General features: G+C 49.8%; 1 protein-coding gene across 1 annotated transcript in view; it reads right to left on the minus strand.

The window, feature by feature from the left end:
* CTSE (cathepsin E) overlaps nt 1-27,134 on the minus strand; it is a 59,377-nt gene that overhangs the window by 12,748 nt on the left and 19,495 nt on the right. The window contains exon 6 of the mRNA XM_075335704.1: nt 1,132-1,254. Coding sequence (XP_075191819.1) covers nt 1,132-1,254 — 123 coding nt within the window. The remainder of the gene's footprint in view (nt 1-1,131; nt 1,255-27,134) is intronic.

Below are 27,134 nucleotides of genomic sequence, written 5' to 3' on the forward strand. Positions count from 1 at the left end.
ATGCATCCAACTACTCCACAGCGTGGCTGGCCAGTAAAGGTCTAAAAGATGAAAAAATAATGACATGGCCCCCTTGTTCACCTGATCTCAACCCCATAGAGAACCTGTGTTCCCTCATAAAATGTGAGATCTACAGGGAGGGAAAAAGTACACCTCTCGGAACAGTGTCTGGGAGGCTGTGGTGGCTGCTGCATGCAATGTTGATCGTAAACAGATCAAGCAACTGACAAAATCAATGGATGGTAGGCTGTTGAGTGTCATCATCAAGAAAGGTGGCTATATTGGTCACAAATTTTTTGGGGTTTTGTTTTTGCATGTCAGAAATGTTTATTTCTAAATTTTGTGCAGTTATATTGGTTTACCTGATGAAAATAAACAAGTGAGATGGGAATATATTTGTATTTTTAGTAAGTTGCCTAAGATTTCTGCACAGTAATAGTTACCTGCACAAACAGATATCCTCCTAAGATAGCCAAATCTAAAAAAAAAACCCACTCCAACTTCCAAAAATATTAAGCTTTGATATTTATGAGTCTTTTGGGTTGATTGAGAACATAGTTGTTGATAAGCCTTATTTTTAATGTATTTTCAACTTTATGTATTTTTGGTGCAGATTTGACTAAGCGCACATTTATATGGTATTTAGTTAAAAAAGGTATATATATATATTAATGAAGCATTTTTACAGACTGCCCGTAGAAATCGTAAGTACAAAAGGCAACAAAAGCATACCTTGTAGCAGGAGTTTTTGTGCCTTGTGTTTTTTTACAGAAATCATTGTCTGTAAAGGCTAAAAACATAGAAAAAAAATGCACAAACATTTGACATGCTCCTTCTTTTTTCTGCACCCGAAACTGCAATAAAAAAAGAAGCAACGTGTGCACAGCACTTCAAAATTTTCATTGACTTTGCTGGTGTAAGGATAGACATGGAGATTTGGGCCACAAACTGCACGATAAACTTCACCAAAAAAAACGCATAAAAAATGCAACGTGCGCGCAAGTCCTTAAATACAACATATTTACTGGAAAAAAAGAAGTACAGCAGAAAAAAACTCATCATTTAAAACTATGTGGGAACATGGCATTATAGACCTTATGCCTTGGAAGACCAAGACCTCTAAATTCTTACCTATCAACTTGGATTTGCCAGTATCCCTGTGCAGTAACTGGGACCCAGTTCAGTTGACCTGAGAAACGTGCTGTGTCATAGCCACCGAGAACCAGCTCTCCACCTTCTGGGGAGTTGGCATCCCTGAGAAAAAAGATTTACAGAAAAGATTACCGACATACATAAATTAAAGGCAAATAGTAATACCGTATCAAAAAGGCTGAAGACTGAAAAAAAGAATTGTCTTAGTTCGCATCATGTTTTTGCCATATTGTTGTGGCATTTTTGTTTTTTTATTTACATGTACATACTGTTTTTTCCATAGAAAAATGTAGTCTTTGTTTTCTATCCTATCAAAAAACAATATGTAGATGTAAGCTATTTACGTTTTATTTGTTTTGTTCTGCAGTGGTAGTGAGTTGTAAATGATTCAACTGAATAGGTATGTAACTGCAATCTGTTGTAGCAGTATACTTTTCAATAAGCACTAAAATACTGTATGTCTCAGCCACAGGCGTACATTGAAATCATAGGGCCCCTTAGACAAGTCCTTCTTAACCACCCCCCTCAACTCAAAAAAAAAAAAATAATTAAAATATTTGGCTCAGTCACATAAGAGCACACCTCACAACTTTGCAGACAAAGTAATTTTTCTCCAAATCCTCCTAATCCAAACAGTAGAGCTGCCCAAATAGCCCTCCAAACAGTATAATGGCCCCAACATATCCCTCCAAACAGTATAATGGCCGCAACATAGCCCTCCAAACATTATAATGGCTTCTTCATATAGCCCTGCATACAGTATAATGATCCCTACATATTCCTTCAAACAGTTTATTGGCCCCACATAGCCCTGCAAATAGGATAATGACCAACATATTACCCTTCAAACAATATAATGGTCCACCAAATAATATTCCAAACAGTATAATGGCTTCCACAGAGCCCACTACAAGTATGATCACCCAATAAGTACAATATGCTCACTGATTAAATGAAACTACTCACTTCTCCCCATACCTCCACTACTCTGGTCTCTGTATGAGGTGGTTGAGTTGCTCCCAACTCCTGTTGAGTATTTTGTGCTATTAGGCTATGTGCGCACTTTGGTTTTTTACCTGCTTTTCCACTGCTTTTTCAACTGCAGCGTTTTCATGCCAAAATGCTTGCGTTATGCTTTTCAAGCAAAGTTAATGGGACATTGAGCTTTCTTGTGCGCACTTTGCTGTTCAAAACGCTGCGTTTAATTTGCAGAAATTTGGGCAAAAACTCAGCGTTTAAAGATGCAACATGTCAATTGTTTTTGCCAGTGGCGTAACTAGAGTTGGATGGGCCCCGGTGCAAAGTTTAGACCTGGGCCCCCCCTCCACATACACAGACACTTGGGGTAAGGCATACCTCCCAACTTTTAAAGAAGGAAAAGAAGGACAAAGTTTGCGGCGCGCGTAGCGCGCCGCGGCAAATTTTTAGTCCACGCCCCCTAACCACACCCATTTCACAGTCACGCCCATATCCACTCCCCATCCACACCCATTCAGCATGGACACGCAGGCAGCCGGCGGGCCTCCAGCATGGACACGCAGGCAGCCGGCGGGCCTCCAGCATGAACACGCAGGCAGCCGGCGGGCCTCCAGCATGGACACGCAGGCAGCCGGCGGGCCTCCAGCATGGACACGCAGGCAGCCGGCGGGCCTCCAGCATGGACACGCAGGCAGCCGGCGGGCCTCCAGCATGAACACGCAGGCAGCCGGCGGGCCTCCAGCATGGACACGCAGGCAGCCGGCGGGCCTCCAGCATGGACACGCAGGCAGCCGGCGGGCCTCCAGCATGGACACGCAGGCAGCCGGCGGGCCTCCAGCATGGACACGCAGGCAGCCGGCGGGCCTCCAGCATGGACACGCAGGCAGCCGGCGGGCCTCCAGCATGGACACGCAGGCAGCCGGCGGGCCTCCAGCATGGACACGCAGGCAGCCACAGTGAGGCGGCCGGTCGCCCACACAGTGAGGTGGCCGGTCGCCTTCACAGACAGGCGGCAGGGGGGCGCCCGCACAGACAGGCGGCAGGGGGGCGCCCGCACAGACAGGCGTCAGGGGGGCGCCCGCACAGACAGGCGGCCGGGGGGCGCCCGCACAGACAGGCGGCCGGGGGGCGCCCGCACAGACAGGCGGCCGGGGGGCGCCCGCACAGACAGGCGGCCGGGGGGCGCCCGCACAGACAGGCGGCCGGGGGGCGCCCGCACAGACAGGCGGCCGGGGGGCGCCCGCACAGAAAGGCGGCCGGCCGACCGCACAGACAGGCGGCCGGCCGACCGCACAGAGAGGCTCCGGCCGGGGGTGAGGGGGGGGGGAGGGAGGGAAATCAGCGCTGGGGAGATTTTACTGTACCAGCAGCAGCACAGGCAGCGCTCCTCTCTGTTATGCCACGTCTACTGGGATGGTAGGAGGGAAAAGCAGGGAGGCGGAGAGAGAGTGGGTGGGCGGAGCCCGGGAGCCGGCCGTCCCGATCGTGGCAACGGGACAAACAACGTAAAGCGTGAAAGTCCCGCTGTATCCGGGACGGTTGGGAGGTATGGGGTAAGGGATAATGACACTGACACTCGGGGTACAGGATAATGACGCTGACACTTGGCTCTCACCCACAGCACCCTGAAATCCCTCTATCAGCACCCAGCTTTCCTATGTTCTGATATTTATCTTGTCCTCAGCACCCAGCTTTCCCATATCAGAGCATGAGAAAGCTGGGTGCTGAGAGATGTATATCAGAACATGGGAAAGCTGGGTGCTGAGAGATGTATATCAGAACATGGGAAAGCTGGGTGCTGAGAGATGTATAGCAGAGCATGGGAAAGTTGGCTGCTGAGAGATGTATAGCAGAGCATGGGAAAGCTGGGTGCTGAGAGATGTATATCAGAACATGGGAAAGCTGGGTGCTGAGAGATGTATATCAGAGCATGGGAAAGCTGGGTGCTGAGAGATGTATAGCAGAGCATGGGAAAGCTGGGTACTGAGAGATGTACAGCAGAGCATGGGAAAGCTGGGTGCTGAGAGATGTATAGCAGAGCATGGGAAAGCTGGGTGCTGAGAGATGTACAGCAGAGCATGGGAAAGCTGGGTGCTGAGAGATGTATATCAGAACATGGGAAAGCTGGGTGCTGAGAGATGTATAGCAGAGCATGGGAAAGCTGGGTGCTGAGAGATGTATATCAGAACATGGGAAAGCTGGGTGCTGAGAGATGTATATCAGAGCATGAGAAAGCTGGGTGCTGAGAGATGTATAGCAGAACATGGGAAAGCTGGGTGCTGAGAGATGTATAGCAGAGCATGGGAAAGTTGGCTGCTGAGGGAAAGAGCCTTTTTCCCTCAGCACAAAACATTTCCATCCCATACTTGTATCTTTGTCCCCCCTGTATAAAGTTCTCAAAATACTATAACAGCCCCCACATAGCCTTCCAAATAATTGTATAAAGGGTCTCACATAACCCTTCATATATTAGAATGCAGATACATAGCCCTCCATATATTATAATGCACCCCCATAATCCTCCATGTATAAAGTAGCCCTTCAATTATAATGCATTTCCCATAGTTCTCCATGTATTAAAATTCACCCCATAGTTCTCCATATATTATACTGCACCACATAGTCCTCCATGTTTTATAATGCACTTCCATAGTCCATGTATAAGGTAGCCTCCATAGTCCTCCATATATTATAATGCAGCCCCCATAGTCCTATATGTATTATAACACAACCCCATAAAACTTCAGATGGTATTATGCAGCCCCATACTCCTCCATGTATAATTCACCCCTATATTCCATGTATAAGGTGTCCCTTCATTTTGTATTATACAGCCCCCCCCGACCTCCATTTTAATGCAGCCCTATAGACCTCCAGTATAATGCAGCCTCATAGACCTCTATGTATATTACACCTCTATATTCAATGTATAAGGTGTCCTTCATGTTTATTATGCAGCCTCACCAGGCCTCCATATATAATAATGCAGCCAACCTCTCCAGGCCTCCATGTATAATATAGCAGCCAGCCTCCCAGGCCTCCATGTATAATATAGCAGCCAGCCTCCCCAGGCCTCCATGTATAATAATGCAGCCAGCCTCCCCAGGCCTCCATGTATAATAATGCAGCCAGCCTCCCCAGGCCTCCATGTATAATAATGCAGCCAGCCTCCCCAGGCCTCCATGTATAATAATGCAGCCAGCCTCCCCAGGCCTCCATGTATAATAATGCAGCCAGCCTCCCCAGGCCTCCATGTATAATAATGCAGCCAGCCTCCCCAGACCTCCATGTATAATAATGCAGCCAGCCTCCCCAGGCCTCCATGTATAATAATGCAGCCAGCCTCCCCAGGCCTCCATGTATAATAATGCTGCCAGCCTCCCCAGGCCTCCATGTACAGTATAATGGAGTCTCCCCAGGCCTCCATGTACAGTATAATGCAGCCTCCCCAGGCCTCCATGCACAGTATCATGCAGCCTCCCCACCCCAGGCCTCCTTGTACAGTATCAGGCAGCCTCCCCACCCCAGGCCTCCATGTACAGTATCATGCAGCCTCCCCACCCCAGGCCTCCATGTACAGTATCAGGCAGCCTCCCCACCCCAGGCCTCCATGTACAGTATCAGGCAGCCTCCCCACCCCAGGCCTCCTTGTACAGTATCAGGCAGCCTCCCTACCCCAGGCCTCCATGTACAGTATCATGCAGCCTCCCCACCCCAGGCCTCCATGTACAGTATCAGGCAGCCTCCCCACCCCAGGCCTCCATGTACAGTATCATGCAGCCTCCCCACCCCAGGCCTCCTTGTACAGTATCAGGCAGCCTCCCCACCCCAGGCCTCCTTGTACAGTATCAGGCAGCCTCCCCACCCCAGGCCTCCATGTACAGATGCAGCCTCCCCACCCCAGGCCTCCATGTACAGTATCATCCAGCCTTCCCACCCCAGGCCTCCTTGTACAGTATCAGGCAGCCTCCCCACCCCAGGCCTCCATGTACAGTATCATGCAGCCTCCCCACCCCAGGCCTCCTTGTACAGTATCAGGCAGCCTCCCCACCCCAGGCCTCCTTGTACAGTATCAGGCAGCCTCCCCACCCCAGGCCTCCATGTACAGATGCAGCCTCCCCACCCCAGGCCTCCTTGCACAGTATAATGCAGCCTCCCCACTCCAGGCCTCTGACCACCGTGTACTCATATATATATTAAAAAAAAAAACCAAGTACTCACCGCTCTCCTCCTTCCACTGCTGCTCTGTCCTGACGTCTCCTTGTTCCACTGAAGCTGTACTCCCGAGTCCCTGCTCTCCTCCTTCCACTGCTGCTCGTCCTCCCGGTGCTGCGGTCGGCGGCGTCCTCCCTCCCTGCGCTCTGTGCACTCAGCACAGCAGTCGCACAGGAGTGACGTCACCGCACAGGCACAGGGGCAGAATGATGATGCAGAGCGGCGCCGGCCGCTCTTTGCTTCATTATTACTGTGCGCGGTGACGGGGGAGGGGGGCCCCGGTGCCGCCGCTGACATCGGGCAGGAGGGCCCGGTGTCGGGGGCGGCAGCGGGTCATATAGTGGGCGCGTGCACTGTGATAGATCAGCGCAGCTTCTCTCTCACTGAGAGGAGCTGGCTGCTGATCTGCCGGGTCCCCGCGGGCCCCAAACCGCCCGGGCGGTAGTTACGCCACTGGTTTTTGCCATTTTGGCTGCGTTTCTCATCCTTTCAATTTAATACAAAACTGCAGCGTTTCTAAAAGCACCGAAAAAAAGCACTAAAAACTCATGAAAACCGCAAGGTGCGTATAGGCTATTTTCTTTGCGTTTTACATGCATTTTTTAAGCCAGAAGCATTGTCCTTTCTGCCAGAGGATGCTTTTTGAACTGCAACTACCTTGACGCAAAGTGCGCACATAGCCTTATTGTATTTTATGATGTGTTTTATATTTGTGCTGAGTGGCGCTGCTGCTGGAGAATGTGGTTGCCTGAGACAACAGAGCCAACTGTGTGTATAGGGCGACGCTACCTAGCACTGAATCCTGGTAAGACAAATGTAGGTTTTTATGGTATTACTGCATAATGTGCATTTTATAGTAATGTAAAGTATAAGCAGTTATCTGTGATTAATGTGGTAGCAATGTGTGATAGTGTAGGAGACACGTAGGCTTAGAACATAGGATTTAGTGTAAGGTAAAGTACAGGAATGTTAAGTAGGAATGTTAGCTAGATAGGTATTAGAATAAGTGAAAATATGTAACAGTGCAGCTGGGTTCATAGGTTACAAAGGGAGTTTAGAGCACAAGAGCTAGGAGTGATCGATGACCTTGTTCTAGAACCAGGTCTCTACAAAGGGAGTTCTGCATGAAAAGTTGCTATAGTGAAGACGAGCTGTGTACTAGGGTCCATCGCGGAACCCGGAGGTAACCTCCAAAGGTCCAGAGCCTATGGCTCACCTCAGAAAGGGCTTGGAAGTGTCTGGTGACCAGATGGGCATCGGGGTAAATAGTATCGTCAGTGGGCCCATTTACAAGTTGTCGGGCTGGAAACCTTCCAAGATAGTGGAGTGGACCAGGATTGCTGAGGAAGCAGGAAGAAACAGGGAAGAGCGGCATAGGCTGGCAGCTTGAGGATTTTGTCCCAGGTAGCGGGATAGGCCAGGAACTAGTACCCCCTGAAAAGAACAGTAGCAAAACCGGTGAAGTGAACTGTGCCATCACTATCATGACGAGTGAAGAGGAAATAAAGAGTTTTTTGTTATGTTGTAAATAAACTGTGTGCATCATTTGGTTCCGCTACACCTGTGATAAAGACCAGCAGAAAAGTGATGGACGCTACCCTGAAGACCCAAGTAAGTGTTGCACACCCATCTGGATGAGGCCAAAAACACACTTTTTTTCTGAAGAAAGAATGAGCAGCCCCGTTGGCCCGGCCTCCACCGCTCTCTTCATCTGTAGCATGTGTTCTGAAGCTCTGAACAAACCAAATTCACATCACATTTTTATGCCATGATTTAAAGGTGATGTACACCTTTGCACAGAATTTTGACTATATCTGCTGTCAGCCTCATTCTATTTTAATTCTATTCATTCTATAGTATATAGCTGGATAACTGGGTTAGTGAATACCCTACAGTTTATCAGAGTGGCTCGCCTTCTAAACACAGGGACGTTCCGCCCATAGTGTCACATTACATGGCTGATATGGGACCCATAAGCCAGGGGTGTCGGCACCACTTAGCACCTCCCACTGCCCATCATCACAATTACAGTGATGCTGTACAGCACATACTCAAGAAGTGAATACCATTGAATAGTATGGTGGATCAGGGAGCCAGAAGCTTATACCATTCAGCCTGCACCAGTAAATCTGAGACTCGATGCAGTGCAGGCACAATGACATCACTACACTGCATCTGCAATACGGAGAATCAATGCTCACACCTCACAGACAATAGCACCGATCAGGGAAACAAGATGAGGTGAGTAGTATTTTTTTGTTTTATGTCAGTGACAGTGGGGGCATCACACTGAGTGGGGGCTGTGGTGAAATCATCTTGAGAGGGTGGCTGTGGGGACATCATACTGAGAGGAGTGCTCTGGTAAGATCATACTGAGAGGGGTCTGTGGTGAGATCATACTGGGTGTGGGTGGCCTGTGAGGACATCATACTGAGAGGGGTGCTCTGGTGATATCATACTGAGAGGGTGGCTGTGGGGACATTGTGGCGCCCCTGAGGCTTCAGTCACCACAGAAGTACTGCACCTCAGCCAAGAGGTGCGGTTCCCCATTCCTGGGTAAGGAGGAGGTTGACCACCGGTACACACACACAAAACTCTCAGCAGCTCTGCACAGGGACATGGGTGGGGTGGCTCATTAATGCTAGAGATAGCCACCACTGGTGATGGCACCCTATTCCGGCTTACCCGGGGGTGGAGCATAGCGAGTGGGAGGGAAGTGTGTGGAGCAGGGAGAACCAAGCCAGCAGTTGAGGAGGAAAGACCTGTGGTCTGGAGCTGGAACAGCTCGACCCGGGTGCAACGTAGAGAGGTCCTAGGGGCCACAGGTTGTGTGCCATACAGCTGTGGACTCATTCCACTGATAGCAACTGAGTGGAGGGACTTAACGCAAGAACGGGGACCCTAGACTAGGAGAGAATAACTACGTGCTCTACTAGTAAATCAGAGGCCAAGGATATTTCAAGTACTGAAGCCAAAACCCACGCACGAATCCACTGGAAAGTGTCCACATAGGGTCAGGGGGACCAAAAGCATGGAGCAACCCGCGGACACTGGCTCCGGGCACTGTGCGCATTGGCGCAGGACAGGCGGGAGAAGTCAGCGCAGGAAGACGACCAGGGAGTGACATATAGAAAGGTGCACCGGTCTAATCCTCTGAGCTACCCGGGATTGGCTGGAGCCCATCACAGTGGAACCCTGGCACTCCAAAAGGTGGACACTGACATGTCGTGCTCCTATGGGACATACAACAGTGAGTAAAGAACTTTAACTGCAATCCCTGTGTCGCTCTCTTTCCCCATTCGCCTCCAGCCTTGCACTCCTTTAATAGAGTGGACTACTACTTCCAACCTCCCTGGGGCCTTGCTCTGCCTGTGGAGAGCTGTACCAATCTAGCTGCACTACTACCTGCCTCAGGAGTCACTCCTATATTGGCCATACACCACAGGTGGTGTCACAAATACTTTTCTCCCCTGTAAATAACCCCTCCAACTTTGACACTGCCGGGGCCTGGCCGCTGTGACAACCCAAATCCCTACACTGACCCGGTGATGATTAACGTCCCAGACCCCGTGAGCGCATCAACATCATACTGAAAGGGGGCTGTGGTGAGATCATACTGAGTGTGGGTGGTCTGTGGGGACATCATACTGAGAGGGGGGCTGTGGCGAGATCATACTGAGAGGGCGGCTGTGGTGAGATCATACTGAGAGAGTGGCTGTGGGGACATCATACTGAGAGGGGGCTGTGGTGAGATCATACTGACTGTGGGTGGTCAGTGGTGACATCACAGGCCCAGACAGGCAAACTGCCACATCGGGCAGAATCCCAGTGGAATGCTGACATAGTGGGCCATCTGACCTACCTCTCTGAACTCTTGCAGGGTACTTCCTATCACCTCAATTTCTGATCACAGGAGATTTTGTGTAGATCACAGAAATTTTCACAGCGATGGCTCCGCCCCCTCTCTTATCTTGCCGGCAGCCAGCACTGAAGATTTTCTTTTCAGGACAGTAAGCCATCAGCAGCTGGGACAGCAGATTTCACCGGACATTACACAAATGTGACACCCCTGGACTATCAGGTCGTCACAGGGTACTGCACAAACTGCCCTTCCGTGCAGTATTCCAAGTCCCTCATGGTTCTGGGTCCCTATCTGACAGTGTTGCCTCCAACAACAAATCAAATGATAGATACACACTGCACCACACCCACCAGGCACACCAGTGGACGGCTTGAGTGGAATAATGTCGCCCACCTGGTGGGGGGGGGGTCAAGGATGGGGAGGGGAGGAGTGTAGTCAGTAGTGAGTCAGAGAGTGAGTGAGTAGTTGGTCAGTGAGAGGAGGTTGGGAGTGGTGGCTCCCAAGAGAAGCTGTCTAGGTTGCAGACGGTGGTCTGGGCCTAGAGGAGTCGGACCCCCGGTGACAGGGGATTGCGGCTAGGTGCCTGGACCTGTCAAGGAGGATGGTCAGCAGCCTGGCACTGTCACCGGTCTGGAACCAAAGGCACGGTGGGGTACACTGACCCTAGGTCAGGAAGAAGCTTCATGCAACCCGGGAATTAACCGAAGGAGAACGGAGCCTTTATGATCTGTTCCCACCCACTCCAGAATTGGGGCACTAGCACAACGAGGGAGATAGAGCCTTCCAAACAAGCGGTCCAAGAAAATCCCAAGCGTGAGCCCTGAGAGCAGGCTCCCTCACTTAGCCACAGTGGGGATCGGGGCTCGGCAAGTTTCAGACTACTGGACCACTACGTTGAAGTTGAACTTAGTGCCAGGATGCAGGTCATGGATCCCTAGGCAACACTGTAGGGGACAGGACCCGGACGAGCTCCCCTCAAGCAGCAGCGATACCCCAAGATTTGGTTTACCCGGTTGTCAGCATCTGCTTATTGACTGAGTGAGTACCTGAGTGATCCCTGCACCCTACGGCATCCCACCAAGTCCCGGGGCCTTCCCCTACTTGTGGAGGGCAACGACCCCTTGCTGCCCCCCTCCATCACCCCGGGTACTCCCATCGGCAGCGACGATATCCCTTCATTACCATACACCACGGGTGGCATAACAAACTATACCTCCCCTGTAAATAACTCCCCCCTTTTACGTTTAGAAGTGGCCCCAAGCCCCCGGGTCTGGGGATCCTTGAGCCACAAGTCATCACACGGATCCGAGCAGTTCAATCTGCTGCAGGGGTGGCACACAAATGTTCACTGGTTAGTTGCTTCAGTTTGGCATTGAGGGATGTTCAGCAGATGCCCCGGACTTTTGATTCATTCATAGTCAAAGCAGCCAGAACTTTCTCATGTTCATTAAGCTTCACTATATGGCCTGTTTCTTTTGTGTCTGTAAGTCCGTGTTCACACGTTGCATAAATCCTGTGTTTTTATTTTCTGCCACTGTCTGCACCAAACTACACAATAACAATCTTCTCTGATTATTGAATCTTTGCTGTATTGTTTATGCCTTTTCCTCCTTATTTCATGCGTTTTTGGTGCAAATGTGAAGCTGCGTTTTTAAGTGGTTTTTTTTATGGTATAGAAAAGCTTGGATTCTGCACTTAAAAAAGTAACTGCAGTATTTTACATGCGTTTTTTTAAGCTCCACATAGAAGCCTCTAGATAAAAAAAAAAAAAAGACCAAAACCGTAGAGCATCTTTAGATGCACAGTGGCGCATTAAATCACATCCACTTTGCTTGGACAGTTAAAGGGAACCTGTCATCAGAAATTTAGCTATAAAGCTAAAAGTTCCCCCCTCTGCAGCTCCTGGGCTGCATTCTAGGAAGCTTCCTATAGTTTTTTTGGCACCTTTTATAACAAAATAAACACTTTGTAAACTGGTACCTTTTCGTATGCAAATTTCTAAAATCGTCCATGGGGGCGGGCTGCCTGGGGTCCGTTGCTGTCCTCCTGCAGATGTACGCCGCCCCCGAACGCTGAATTTCAAAAGCTCAGGATGCCGCCCCTGGGTGCCTGTGGTCCCGCGCATACGCTGTTCCACTGTAGCGGTGCCGTGCACTGCGTGCACGTGTGACCGCTAGTGATGCTTTGCGCGGGCATGAGGTTATGGGCGGCGCTGTGAGTGTCATCAGTAAGTGCCGCCCATAACCTCGTGACCGTACTTTCCCCTATGACTCCAGCGTTATGCGCAAGCGCTCGCTGGCCAGATGACCGGACGTCACCTCCTTCCCATCCTGCTCAGCATCAGGAAATAGATGGGAAGGAGGGGACGTCCGGGCATCAGGCCAGCGAGCGCTTGCGCATAACGCTGGAGTCATAGGGGAAAGTGCGGTCACGAGGTTATGGGCGGCACTTACTGATGACACTCACAGCGCCGCCCATAACCTCGTGCCCGCGCAAAGCATCACTAGCGGTCACACGTGCACGCAGTGCACGGCACCGCTACAGTGGAACAGCGCATGCGCGGGACCTCGGGCACCCAGGGGCGGCATCCTGAGCTTTTGAAATTCAGCGTTCGGGGGCGGCGTAAATCTGCAGGAGGACAGCAACGGACCCCAGGCAGCCCGCCCCCATGGACGATTTTAGAAATTTGCATACGAAAAGGTACCAGTTTACAAAGTGTTTATTTTGTTATAAAAGGTGCCAAAAAAACTATAGGAAGCTTCCTAGAATGCAGCCCAGGAGCTGCAGAGGGGGGAACTTTTAGCTTTATAGCTAAATTTCTGATGACAGGTTCCCTTTAAACAAAGTAGAATTTCTGTGAAAAAAAACCAGCAGAAAAAAACCGCAACATTTAAGGGTGCTTTACACGCTGCATTATCAATAATGATTTATCGTCGGGGTAACGGTGTTTGTGACTCACATCCGGCGTAGTTAGCGACATCGCAGCGTGTGACACGTACAAGCGACCTTAAACGATTGCAAAAGTGACAAAAATCGTTGGTTTTGGAGAGGTCGTCCAAACACCAAAAATCGTTGTCTCATACGTAGCGATGTTGTTCGTCATTTCTGCTGTGTGTAACACTGCAGGAGCGACGAACATCTCCTTACCTGCGTCCACCGGCAATGCGGAAGGAAGAAGGTGGGCGGGATGTTACGTCCTGCTCATCCCCGCCCCTCCGCTTCTATTGGCCAGCCGCTTAGTGACGTTGCAGTGACGCCGAACGCACCTCCCCCTTGAGGGAGGGATTGTTCGGCGGTCATAGCGATGTCGCGGCACAGGTATGTGCGTGTGATGCTGCCGTAGCGATAATGTTCGCTACAACAGCGATCATCACATATCGCTCGTACGACGGGGGCGGGTGCTATCGCGCTAGACATCGCTAGCAATCGCTAGCGATGTTGCAGCGTGTAAAGTACCCTTTACACTACATGTGAATACAACCTAAGTGTTCATTCAAAGTGAATGTGGTGCATGTAAAAACGCCGATGTACTGTGCCCTTTCGGTGCTTTTTTTTCTCTATAGGCGTCTATATGGAGCCTAAAAAAAACACAAGCAAAAAAAAAAAAAAAATGCCGTTGCATTTTTAAAAGCAGAATCAAAGCTTTTCTGTTGTATTAAAAAGCAGTAAACACTCAGATTCATATATGCAAACATGTATCAAATATTGGGGAAAATGCATAAAAAAAAAAAAAAAATTGCAGAAAACACGCAATCAGAAAAGATTGTTATTGTGCTGCGCTGTGCGGACACCTGGAGAAAAATGCAGCATTTACGCTATGTGTGTCAGTGTTTATTTTTCTCTATTAAACGAAAAAAAAAATGTATCAATCATGCCATGTTTTACACCATTTACCTATCCCCATAAATTTGGTTGTGCAGGTCATTACGATTACAGGGACCAAATAGGTCCATATTATTTGCTGATTTGTGAGGTTCATTATTTTTTTAAAAAGCGCATCAAAATTTTTTTTTTTATTATTATTAGTAATTTTATTAGAAGAAAAAAAATCTATTTTTTTCTCCCTCTAGAATACAGGACACAGATGTAATGGTCTGTAAAATGGATCTCTATGTCCAATATAATCTGCCTGTGCAATCAGAGGCTGCAATGCTGCTTCAAGTACACAAAATTCTCCCTGTGATAATGTGGCAACCCTGAGGCTTCAGTCGCCACAGAGCATTGCATCTGTCTTAAAGGTAACAGAGTAGTAGAAAACGGGTTTTCAACACCGCGCCAATGACCAAATCAGATTGAAGATAGGATTAATGTTTCTTTATTTTCATGCACAGGTCAACGCGTTTCAGGAGTCTCAGCTCCCTTCATCAGGACAACAGGCAAAAAAAAAGATATTTGATTGATAAGAGATTTGATGTTTTTTGCCTGTTGTCCTGATGAAGGGAGCCGAGACTCCTGAAACGCGTTGACCTGTGCATGAAAATAAAGAAACATTAATCCTATCTTCAATCCGATTTGGTCATTGGCGCGGTGTTAAAAACCCGTTTTCTACTACTCTGTTATCTGCCAATCCTGGGACTGCAGCCTTTGACCTGGAGTGTAGCTACGTATATAGGAGTTGTGCCTGGTACAACTTCTATAGGTGACTTTGATTTTAATATTTAACCCTTCCCTATTGGGGGGGGGGATACCCTTTTGCGCTCTCTTTTCCAGTGTTTCTCTAGATCTGTGTAATGCTTATCTCGGGTAAGAGGAAGTTAACCACTGGTGCTTGGAGCTTACACAATCCACTTAAGGTACCGTCACACTAAGCAACATCGCTAGCAACATCGCTGCTGAGGCACAACTTGCGAGCGATGTTGCTGTGTGTGACATCCAGCAACAACCTGGCCCCTGCTGTGAGGTCGCTGGTTGTTGCTGAATGTCCTGGACCATTTTTTAGTTGTTGCTCTTCCGCTGTGAAGCACACATCACTGTGTGTGACAGCGACAGAGCAACAACTAAATGTGCAGTGAGCAGGGAGCCGGCTTCTGCGGACGCTGGTAACCAATGTAAATATCGGGTAACCAAGAAGCCCTTTCCTTGGTTACCCGATATTTACCTTCGTTACCAGCGTCCGCCGCTCTCAGCTGTCAGTGCCGGCTTCCTGCTCCCTGCACACGTAGCTGGAGTACACATCGGGTAATTAACCCGATGTGTACTGTGGCTAGGAGTGCAGGAAACAGGGAGACGGCACTGGCAGTGTGAGAGCGGCGGACGCTGGTAACGAAAGTAAATATCGGGTAACCAAGGGAAGGGCTTCTTGGTTACCTGATGTTTACCGTGGTTACCAGCGTCCGCAGAAGCCGGCTCCCTGCTGCCTGCACACGTAGCAGAGTACACATCGGGTAATTAACCCGATGTGTACTGTGGCTAGGTGTGCAGGGAGCCAGCGCTAAGCGGTGTGTGCTGGTAACCAAGGTAAATATCGGGTTGGTTACCCGATATTTACCTTAGTTACCAAGCGAAGAGCATGCTTCCACGTGTAGCGACGCTCCAGCGATCCCTGCCAGGTCAGGTTGCTGGTGGGATCGCTGGAGCGTCGCTTAGTGTGACATCTCACCAGCGACCTCCTAACAACTTACCAGCGATCCCTATCAGGTTGTATCGTTGTTGGGATCGCTGGTAAGTTGTTTCGTGTGACTGGGCCTTAACATAAACACCCAGTTAGTAAGCCAGCACTTACAAGGCTGCAAAATTCCCGGGCAGGATGAGTCATCAAAAGGTGGGGGTTAACTGAGAAGTGAGCGAGCACACAGTTTCACTTCAGAACACTGCAGGACTTCAGAACAGACACAGGAGAGAGAACAGTTTGAGGCAGAGAAGAGCAAGGCCTCTAGGGGATGACAAACAGCTTCCCTCCAGATGGGCCAACCAGGTACCAGAGAGACTTAGAGAGAAGCAGGAGACTACCAAGTGGAGATGTGAGACAGAGGAGCAACTCTGTGGCAGGGTGCAGAGCCCTCGGTCAGGGGAACCTTCATGGACTCTAACAAATCTGCAGGGAAGGGGGATTTCACATCACATTGCCCACCACCAAAAGTCCCGGGGCACAGCAGCAGATAGAGACAGGAGCCATGGCCACAGTATGGTCCATAAAAAGTTTCTTGCTGCCTGCGTCTGGGATGGCAACTAAAGCCAAGGACACTGGGGTCCCCAAGTAGCTTTACGCCACGGGGATCCACACTACAAGGTGCAAGGAGGAAGGTCTCACATACTTCATAACATCGGTGGTGACCTCTGCTTCATCCGGGATTGGCTGGGGCCAATCACGTGGATGACTGGTACTCTGCGGGTGCAGCACACAAAGTGTGAGTAAAATACCTGGAACCGCAGCCCCTATGTGAGAGTCTGATTTGCCGGTACCGCACCGCGCTTCGGCGCCGACAGCCCTTCCCCCATCACCACCATCCTCCCCTGGGCTTGCTCCACCTGTGGGGAGCTGGACTATCTGGGCTGCAGTAACGTCAGCCCCGGAGGAGAGCAACATCTCGCAGCGTTGGCTAATTCCCGGCCGTACACGACGGGTGGCGCTGCAACGCAACCCCCCCCCTTTCCATCTCCTCTTTTGACTCTCTCTTTGCCTGTAGCCGAATGGGCCACGGAGCCGGGTCAGGCCATTCATAGCAACCCCACAAAAATCACTGGCCCAGTAACGAGTTATACCCTACAGGTCCCGTGGGGTGCTACAATAGCACCAACAGAGTCTGTGGCTCGAAGGCTTGGGTTGCTGCTGCAATGCTTGCTGATTTTTTATACCCTTGTGGCTCAAACAAAGTTGTTTTTGTAATTATTTCTCATTATCTAATAGTAGTTTTATAGGAACAAAAAAATATGACTTTCTTCACCTCAAGTGACACACACACACATATTATATATATATGTACACATATACACACACACACACATATACAATACAGACCAAAAGTTTGGACACACCTTCTCATCTCTAGCACAACTATTAAGAGGAGACTTTGTGCAGCAAGCCTTCATGTTAAAATAGCTGCTAGGAAACCACTGCTAAGGACAGGCAACAAGCAGAAGAGGACTTGTTTGGGCTAAATAACACAAGGACCAGTGGAAATCTGTGCTTTGGTCTGATGAGTCCAAATTTGAGATCTTTGGATCCAACCACCGTGTCTTTGTAGAAAAGGTGAACGGATGGACTCTACATGGCTGCTTCCCACCGTGAAGCATGGAAGAGGAGGTGTGATGGTGTGGGGGTGCTTTGCTGGTGACACTGTTGGGGATTTATTCTCATTTGAAGGCAGACAGAACCAGCATGCCTACCACAGCATCTTGCAGCAGCGTGCTATTCCATCCAGTTTGCGTTTAGTTGGACCATCATTTATTTTTCAACAGGACAATGACCCCAAACACACCTCCAGGCTGTGTAACGGCTATTTGACTAAGAAGGAGAGTGATGGGGTGCTACGCCAGATGACCTGGTCTCCACAGTCACCAGACCTGAACCCAATCGAGATGGTTTGGGGTGAGCTGGACCGCAGAGTGAAGGCAAAAGTGCCAACAAGCGCTAAGCATCTCTGGGAACTCCTTCAAGACTGTTGGAAAACCATTACCGGTGACTACCTCTTGAAGCTCATCAAGAGAATGCCAAGAGTGTGCAAAATAGTAATGAAAGCAAAAAGGTGGCTACTTTGAAGAACCTAGAATATAAGACATATTTTCAGTTGTTTCACACTAAGTATTTCATTCCACATATTTTAATTCATAGTTTTGATGCCTTCAATGTGAATCTACAATTTTCAGAGTCCTGAAAATAAAGAAAACTCTTTGAATGAGGTGTGTCCAAACTTTTGGTCTGTACTGTATATATGTACCGTCCAGGGCTCGGCCTGCTGCCGAGCCGCTCGGGTCCGTGCTAGTTGGTGGGTTGCTCGAGCTCCTCCCGGACCCGGGGGGGGTCACGTCGCTCTGAAAGGGAGTTGGCGCTACATGTAGGGATTTCGGTGGGGAAGGTTCACGACCGAGGCCAAGGAGTTTAAAAGGTGTAAGTTCGTGACGCCACCCACGGGTTGTGGTGAATGTGGACACCACCGCTGCCGTTAACTAGGCTCCCGGGGACAGTGTTATGCAGCCTGGTGTTGACCCCTCCGTGGGCAAGGGGTTGTGAGGTGCGGGCAAGATGGTGTGGTGCGGTGCGCGGCCCGAGGGCACTGTTGTACTCACTATGATACACCGGAGTCTCTGATAAACCAAAAAGGATGGTGGTCGTGGCCCGCAGCCGGCTGCGCTTTGCCCCTTTGAGGTTGGTGGTTCCCGCCTTTCTCCTGCACCTCCGTGGTAGAACTTGACTGCCTAAGCTTCAACAACGGTAGTCCGGTGCCCGGCTTGACGTGTGTCGGGGAACCCGTTTGCTTGTAGGCGCTGGCCCGTGGGATCTCTCTGCCTGTGCGGTGGCTTTCTATCCCCCTCGGTGGGCTGTTGCCATCTTTTGGGCCTTGGGACGGGAAAGGACCTAAGGTCCAGCCCTCAATCAGTAAATTCGACGTGGTCCAGTGGCTTCTGGACTTCGTTCTAGGTCAGAGTACCCCTCCTGGTGCTCCGGTTTCCAGTTGGTTCCCCGGTTCGGTATCGACGGGCCACTACCCTGTCCCGGTCCCTTACGGTTCCATCAGCCGTCTTCTCGGCTCCTACAGGTGGCAACCACCGTCTGCCTTCTTGCCACGGTACCAGGGCTATGACCCCGGCACCAGTCAGTGTTGTCGCTGCAGACCTGACACCTCAGGCCTGCTGCACTTGAACTCTAGCACACACTAAACTAAACTAAACTGACTTTCACACACTGCCTTCTGTTTCCTGTCTCAGGCTCTCTGGACTCCTAGGTGGGCGTGGCCAACTGCCTGGCTCCGCCCCCTGGTGTGACCATTGAACACAGAGGTGACAAGGGTTTGTAGGTTGGCTGCTGTCACCTTATTAGGTGCTGGTATTTGTGCAGTGGGTCTACCTGTGACTACTTGGCTAGTCCAGGGAGTCACATATATTGTGATGATGTGGGCCCCGAGTGTATCGGGGACCACGCATCAGGTAGCGGGATTAAAGCACGCCAGAGCAATTTGTCACTTTAACAGCCCATATGGTTTATTAACAGCTCCATAAACCATACTAGGTCACATAACATGTGGCTTTCTCCTCAAAGACTAACACACAAATATAAAGTCCAAACACTGTTAGATTTTCACACAGGTGTCCCTGACCCTTGTCAGTATTCAGACACTGGTTTCAATTCTGGTTACCTTCCTCTGAAGGTGGCTAGTGTCCTTACCAGATTCCCCCTGGCTCCAGCTAGGCTTTACACAGACTTTAAAGCCCATACCTTCTGCAGAAGGTCTCCTTAGCAGAGCAAACACCCTGCTTCTGCTCTCACCCTCTGCAGCGCACACACACTGACAGTCTAGAGCCAGTCTCCCCTAGACTGCACTAGACACTCTGCTTTAACCCTTGGAGCCACACCCACAGGTGGTAAGGAGTGTTTAATCAGCCTCACACACCCTTCCATGACTCTGCATGTAATGCAAGCCTGTGGACCAACAGGTCCCAGCCAATATTCACATTGCAGAGCACCAACGCTCCTGTAAAACATACCGGCCATTTATAATGCAGCCGGTTGATGCCTCACATACCCTCCCCATCTGTTCAAACCCGTGGGGGAGAACACTTGCCAAAGACCTGGGGCCCAGAGACAGGGCATCCCTGCTGTCGTGCCCCACCAGTCGAAAGTGCCGTCTGTCGCCCAAAAGCATTAGTCCCTGAGACATCGTCCGGCACAGTCACCAAACCCTGTCTTGTCAACCTAGGGTCAAAGGACATCCCATTTGCAGACCTTTCTCTCCCGGACCCCTCCCAGGGTCAGCGCAGTAGAGAGACTCGTTCCCAGTCAAACCTACAGTCTTGTCCGAACCTAGGTTCTCGTGTACCCCCAGGGCTACTGTCGGGAACTCTAAGTTCATAGTGGCCACTATCTACAGTACATCGTAGGTTGTTTCTCTGTCGGCAATTTCTTTTATCACGTGTCCCAACTACAGGACCAACATTCCGTTTTCCTCTTTCCCCCGAACAACGGGTGAAAGACGGCTGATGTCTTCCACACAGTTGGCGAAGCTGCTCCTCAATTTTCAGTTTTTCTTGCCTCAACTGCTCCATGTCACGTATATGGTTCACCCGATATTCAAGAAGGCTTCGTACATTTCCAAGACTCTCTACAGTCCCAACACAGATGAACAGAACCATACCAGCTTCCCTGGGTATCTTGTTTTCGTGATCAGCAGGGATTCTTAATCTCACCAATCCCGACTTATTCACCATGTCTTGCATGACTCGTCCGTTTTTTCCGATGACTCTCCGTACTAGAGCACAGGGTACTTGGACGATATCTTCCGCAAGACTCTGCACTTTCCTTTTATACTCCAGCTGTCTAGTGGCTTCTTCATTTTGGAGCTGGACCTTCCACTTCACACGAACACAACTGAAGTGCATGTCCTGTAGAATAGCCACCCGCTGCCGAGTAATTTCAGTGGTGGACCATATCACTAATTGTTCAGTCTCTGGGGTACAGTAAACCTCACACGCTCCCACAGCTTTCCTAAATTCTTCATGCACGGACTCTGTGGCACACGCGTCTCTTAAGTCCTCAGGTATATCCACCGTGCACTTAACAACAGAACTCTCATGCTTCCCTGCTGCTTCCACATGATTGTCCAGTTTAGCTTCCAAAGTCCGCTCTCTTTGGGCCTCACCTTTTTCAACAAGTTTGGTCAGGATTGACACTCGCTGCTTCATCTGCTCCAAGGCTACCTGGGACCTGGACTGGCACTCTGCCAAGCGACTTCGGAGCTCTGCTACGTCTTTCTCCAGCTCGCTTACTCGACTCAGTAGCCTGCCTAAGAAGTATTTCTTGTTTCAGATGGTCTTTGACCATCCCCTTGATTGAGTCTTCACTTGCCGACCTCCATGGTCCACGGCACACTTTTTCAGAGGCTTCTTCCACCTCTACACCTCCGGCCTCTTCATGGGGTGCGTTTATGTCATAGTCAACCCTCTCTTGGGTCTCAGCTGCTTCACCTTCAGCCACCTCACAGATAGGTGGCTCATCAGCTTGCTCGGAAGCAGGAGAGGATTCCGCTTTCAACTCTGGGGCTGGCTCCTTCTCCATGGCTTCATCCCATGGACCACTGTTGTCCCGATTTGTCAGTTTCTCTGGCAGCACGTCACCGCCTGCCAGCACACCAGCCTCAGCTTCTGAGCCTTTGGGTTTCTTACTCCACTTACCCAAGGCAATCTTTAGATCTTCCATCTTGGTTTTGCTAAGCAGGTCATGCAGATGGATAGCCTATACCACAGGTAGGACATATGTAAGGCGAACCCCATTTCCCCTTGCTATAGTCCACCTGTTCGAATTTGGAATGCTCCCCCTCGTGGGCAACTATTCCTCTAAGGGCCTCCACCCCCTTTCGGGCAACCACCCCTTTATGGGACTCCCTTACAGTGTCTTTACACCCCAGTTCACACAGTTCCCAGTTATCTCCCTGGGCAGCCTGTATCCATACTGGCCCCAGAAGGGAGTTCATCAACTGGTCCACTGCTGCCACATCGTTGCGCACAGTTAGCTCATGCGGTCCACACACACACACAAGAAACTGATACAGCACCTCCATAGCGTCCATTTGAGCTCCCTCCATTCTGAAACAAGAAGACAAACAGGAGGGGTGCTCCAATGGGTAATACCCGGTGGTCTAAAGAGGGGGGGAGGTTAGAATACCACTAACCTTTCCAGGTTGTACCACCTGTACAACCAGGATCTCCAGCCTGTGGTGCATCACTGCTCACCAAGCAGGGTCCAGCAATTTCTAGCTGGTCTGGAACCTCCGGTCGCTGGTCTCCCACTGAGGCACCACGGAACCCAACAGACCTGCCGATCCACCGCCAGCTGCTTGACTGCGCAGACAAAATTTTTGTGGACCCGCCGATCCACCACAAATTGCTTGTATCCACGGGAATACGCCCTAAGCTGTTGCCCTTAGTAACCAGGCTGTGTTGCCCCTAGCAACCAGGTGGCATGCCCGCATTCTCCACCATATTGTGACGATGTGGGCCCCGAATGTATGGGGGACCACACATGAGGTAGCGGGATTAAAACACGCCGGAGCAATTTGCCACTTTAACAGCCCATATGGTTTATTAACATCTCCATAAACCATACTAGGTCACATAACATAAAGATGCCATTCCTTGGCTTTCTCCTCAAAGACCAACACATAAAGTCCAAACACTGTTAGATTTCCACACAGGTGTCCCTGACCCTTGTCAGTATTCAGACACTGGTTTCAATCCTGGTTACCTTCCTCTGAAGGTGGCTAGTGTCCTTACCAGATTCCCCCTGGCTCCAGCCAGGCTTTACACATAGAATTTAAAGCCCATACCTTCTCCAGAAGGTCTCCTTAGCAGAGCAAACACCCTGCTTCTGCTCTCACCCTCTGCAGCGCACACACACTGAGGCCCCCTTCACACGTCCGTGAAAAACACGCACGTGTGTTACGGGCCGTTTTTCGGGTCCGTGTCCCGTTTTTGTGTCCGTTTTTATGGTCCGTGTGGCACCTGTGTGAATTGCGTATGCTAGCCGTGTTTGTGTGCAGAACGTCCGTGTGTGCGTGTGGACTTAACGTGTATGTGTACGTGTAATGTCCGTGTGTAATGTCCGTGTGTGTGATGCACAATGTCGTTTATAAATGTCGGCTGACAGCAGACAGAGTTGCGCGATGAGAATGAACTCGGGTGAACTTCACCCGACTTCATCCTCATACCGCGGCTCTGTCTGTGCCGAGTACTGATTAGCGGTCACCTGTGAAGGATTCACCGGTGACCGCTAATCCCCCGATTGACTGAAGTGTCCCCCCCTCTCTCATACTCACCGATCCCCGATCCCCGGCGCTGCACGGCATTCACACGGCTGCGGCGGCTTTTACTATTTTGAAAAAGCCGGCCGCTCATTAAACAATCTCCTATTCCCTGCTTTCCCCGCCCACCGGCACCTATGATTGGTTACAGTGAGACACGCCCCCACGCTGAGTGACAGGTGTCACACTGCACCCAATCACAGCAGCCGGTGGGCGTGTCTATACTGTGCAGTAAAATAAATAAATAAATAATTAAAAAAAAACGGCGTGCGGTTCCCCCCAATTTAAAAGCCAGCCAGATAAAGCCATACGGCTGAAGGCTGGTATTCTCAGGATGGGGAGCTCCACGTTATGGGGAGCCCCCCACCCTAACAATATCAGTCAGCAGCCGCCCAGAATTGCCGCATACATTATATGCGACAGTTCTGGGGCTGTACCCGGCTCTTCCCGATTTGCCCTGGTGCCGTTGGCAAATCGGGGTAATAAGGAGTTATTGGCAGCCCATAGCTGCCAATAAGTCCTAGATTAATCATGTCAGGCGTCTATGAGACACCCTCCATGATTAATCTGTAAGTTACAGTAAAAAAAACACACACACCCGAAAAAATCCTTTATTTGAAATAAAAAACACACACAAATTCCCTCATTACCAATTTATTAACCCCGACAAACCCTCCATGTCCGGCGTACTCCACGGACCTCCAGCGTCGCGTCCAGCTCTGCTGCATGGAGGTGACAGGAGCAGCAGAAGACACCGCCGCTCCGGTCACCTCCACACAGCAAATGAGGTGAGTAGCGCGATCAGCTGCTGTCAGTCAGGTAACTCGCGGCCACCGCTGGATCCAGCGGTGGCCGCGGGTAACCTCAGTGACAGCAGCTGATCGCGCTACTCACCTCATTTGCTGTGTGGAGGTGACCGGAGCGGCGGTGTCTTCTGCTGCTCCTGTCACCTCCATGCAGCAGAGCTGGACGCGACGCTGGAGGTCCGTGGAGTACGCCGGACATGGAGGGTTTGTCGGGGTTAATAAATTGGTAATGAGGGAATTTGTGTGTGTTTTTTATTTCAAATAAAGGATTTTTTCGGGTGTGTGTGTTTTTTTACTGTAACTTACAGATTAATCATGGAGGGTGTCTCATAGACGCCTGACATGATTAATCTAGGACTTATTGGCAGCTATGGGCTGCCAATAACTCCTTATTACCCCGATATGCCAACGACACCAGGGCAAATCGGGAAGAGCCGGGTACAGCCCCAGAACTGTCGCATATAATGTATGCGGCAATTCTGGGCGGCTGCTGACTGATATTGTTAGGGTGGGGGGCTCCCCATAACGTGGAGCTCCCCATCCTGAGAATACCAGCCTTCAGCCGTATGGCTTTATCTGGCTGGCTTTTAAATTGGGGGGAACCGCACGCCGTTTTTTTTTAATTATTTATTTATTTATTTTACTGCACAGTATAGACACGCCCACCGGCTGCTGTGATTGGGTGCAGTGTGACACCTGTCACTCAGCGTGGGGGCGTGTCTCACTGTAACCAATCATAGGCGCCGGTGGGCGGGGAAAGCAGGGAATAGGAGATTGTTTAATGAGCGGCCGGCTTTTTCAAAATAGTAAAAGCCGCCGCAGCAGTGTGAATGCCGTGCAGCGCTGCGCCGGAGATCGGGGAACGGTAAGTATGAGAGAGGGGGGGAAACTGACCGACAGACTGTGAGAGAGGGACAGACAGACAGAGAGACCGACAGAGAGACAGAGAGACTGACCGACGGACTCAGGGAGATTGACCGACATACACAGAAATAGAAAGAATAGCCGACATCACTAGAAATAAAAACACCAAACGGACACGGACTATAGGTATATGCATACGTGTTTACTAACGTGTGTGCACATACCGATAGACTTTCATTGTGTCCACGTGTGCGTGCTCCGTGCAGATAACGGACATGCATCCGTGCCAAACGCAAACACATACGGATCACGGACACGCACACACGGACATAATGAAATAACGCACGTGTGACCACAATCATAGATTAACATTGGTGCACGTTTGGCCGTGTCTCCGGTATATACGGAAACGGACCAAACACGCACGTGTATCACGGACGTGTGAAGGGGGCCTGACACTCAGTCTCCAATTGACACTCTGCTACAGTTTCAGAACCACAGGATTGCTTTAACCCTTGGAGCCACACCCACAGGTGGTAAGGAGTGTTTAATCAGCCTCACACACCCTTCCATGACTCTGCATGTAATGCAATCCTGTGGAAGCACAGGTCCCAGCCAATATTCACATTGCAGAGCACCAACGCTCCTGCAAAACATACCGGCCATTTATAATGCAGCCGGTTGATGCCTCACAATATATACAGTATATCTCTATGTAGCTGAATAATCTGCTTCTTTATTCCCTGCCTGCAATACAGGTCATGATAACCAAATATCCAGGGCTGTATTTTGCCTTCGTGCTGCCCTAGGCACTTTAAGTGGTCGCGCCCCTTAGTGACAACGTAACACTGAGTTTTCGCACACGACATCTGTTTAAGGCAGATCTACTCTGTAAAACACTTGAAAAAGTATCAATGAGAAACGAAGGGCACTAACCCCCCCCCCCCCAATGGGGATCACCACAGGCTTATCAAAACATAGCATGAGTATAAAATATTCCCACCACACCGTCCCCACTTATACAGTTAGGTCCAGAAATATTTGGACAGTGACACAAGTTTTGTTATTTTAGCTGTTTACAAAAACATGTTCAGAAATACAATTATATATATATAATATGGGCTGAAAGTGCACACTCCCAGCTGCAATATGAGTTTTCACATCCAAATCGGAGAAAGGGTTTAGGAATCATAGCTCTGTAATGCATAGCCTCCTCTTTCTAAAGGGACCAAAAGTAATTGGACAAGGGACTCTAAGGGCTGCAATTAACTCTGAAGGCGTCTCCCTCATTAACCTGTAATCAATGAAGTAGTTAAAAGGTCTGGGGTTGATTACAGGTGTGTGGTTTTGCATTTGGAAGCTGTTGCTGTGACCAGACAACATGCGGTCTAAGGAACTCTCAATTGAGGTGAAGCAGAACATCCTGAGGCTGAAAAAAAAGAAAAAATCCATCAGAGAGATAGCAGACATGCTTGGAGTAGCAAAATCAACAGTCGGGTACATTCTGAGAAAAAAGGAATTGACTGGTGAGCTTGGGAACTCAAAAAGGCCTGGGCGTCCACGAATGACAACAGTGGTGGATGATCGCCGCATACTTTCTTTGGTGAAGAAGAACCCGTTCACAACATCAACTGAAGTCCAGAACACTCTCAGTGAAGTAGGTGTATCTGTCTCTAAGTCAACAGTAAAGAGAAGACTCCATGAAAGTAAATACAAAGGGTTCACATCTAGATGCAAACCATTCATCAATTCCAAAAATAGACAGGCCAGAGTTAAATTTGCTGAAAAACACCTCATGAAGCCAGCTCAGTTCTGGAAAAGTATTCTATGGACAGATGAGACAAAGATCAACCTGTACCAGAATGATGGGAAGAAAAAAGTTTGGAGAAGAAAGGAAACGGCACATGATCCAAGGCACACCACATCCTCTGTAAAACATGGTGGAGGCAACATGATGGCATGGGCATGCATGGCTTTCAATGGCACTGGGTCACTTGTGTAAAAAGTAAAAGTAGCCGGATGAATTCTGAAGTGTACCGGGATATACTTTCAGCCCAGATTCAGCCAAATGCCGCAAAGTTGATCGGACGGCGCTTCATAGTACAGATGGACAATGACCCCAAGCATACAGCCAAAGCTACTCAGGAGTTCAGGAGTGCAAAAAAGTGGAACATTCTGCAATGGCCAAGTCAATCACCAGATCTTAACCCAATTGAGCATGCATTTCACTTGCTCAAATCCAGACTTAAGACGGAAAGACCCACAAACAAGCAAGACCTGAAGGCTGCGGCTGTAAAGGCCTGGCAA

This window comes from Anomaloglossus baeobatrachus, chromosome 2 (assembly GCF_048569485.1).
Source record: "Anomaloglossus baeobatrachus isolate aAnoBae1 chromosome 2, aAnoBae1.hap1, whole genome shotgun sequence".
Classification (NCBI taxonomy): Eukaryota; Metazoa; Chordata; class Amphibia; order Anura; family Aromobatidae; genus Anomaloglossus; species Anomaloglossus baeobatrachus.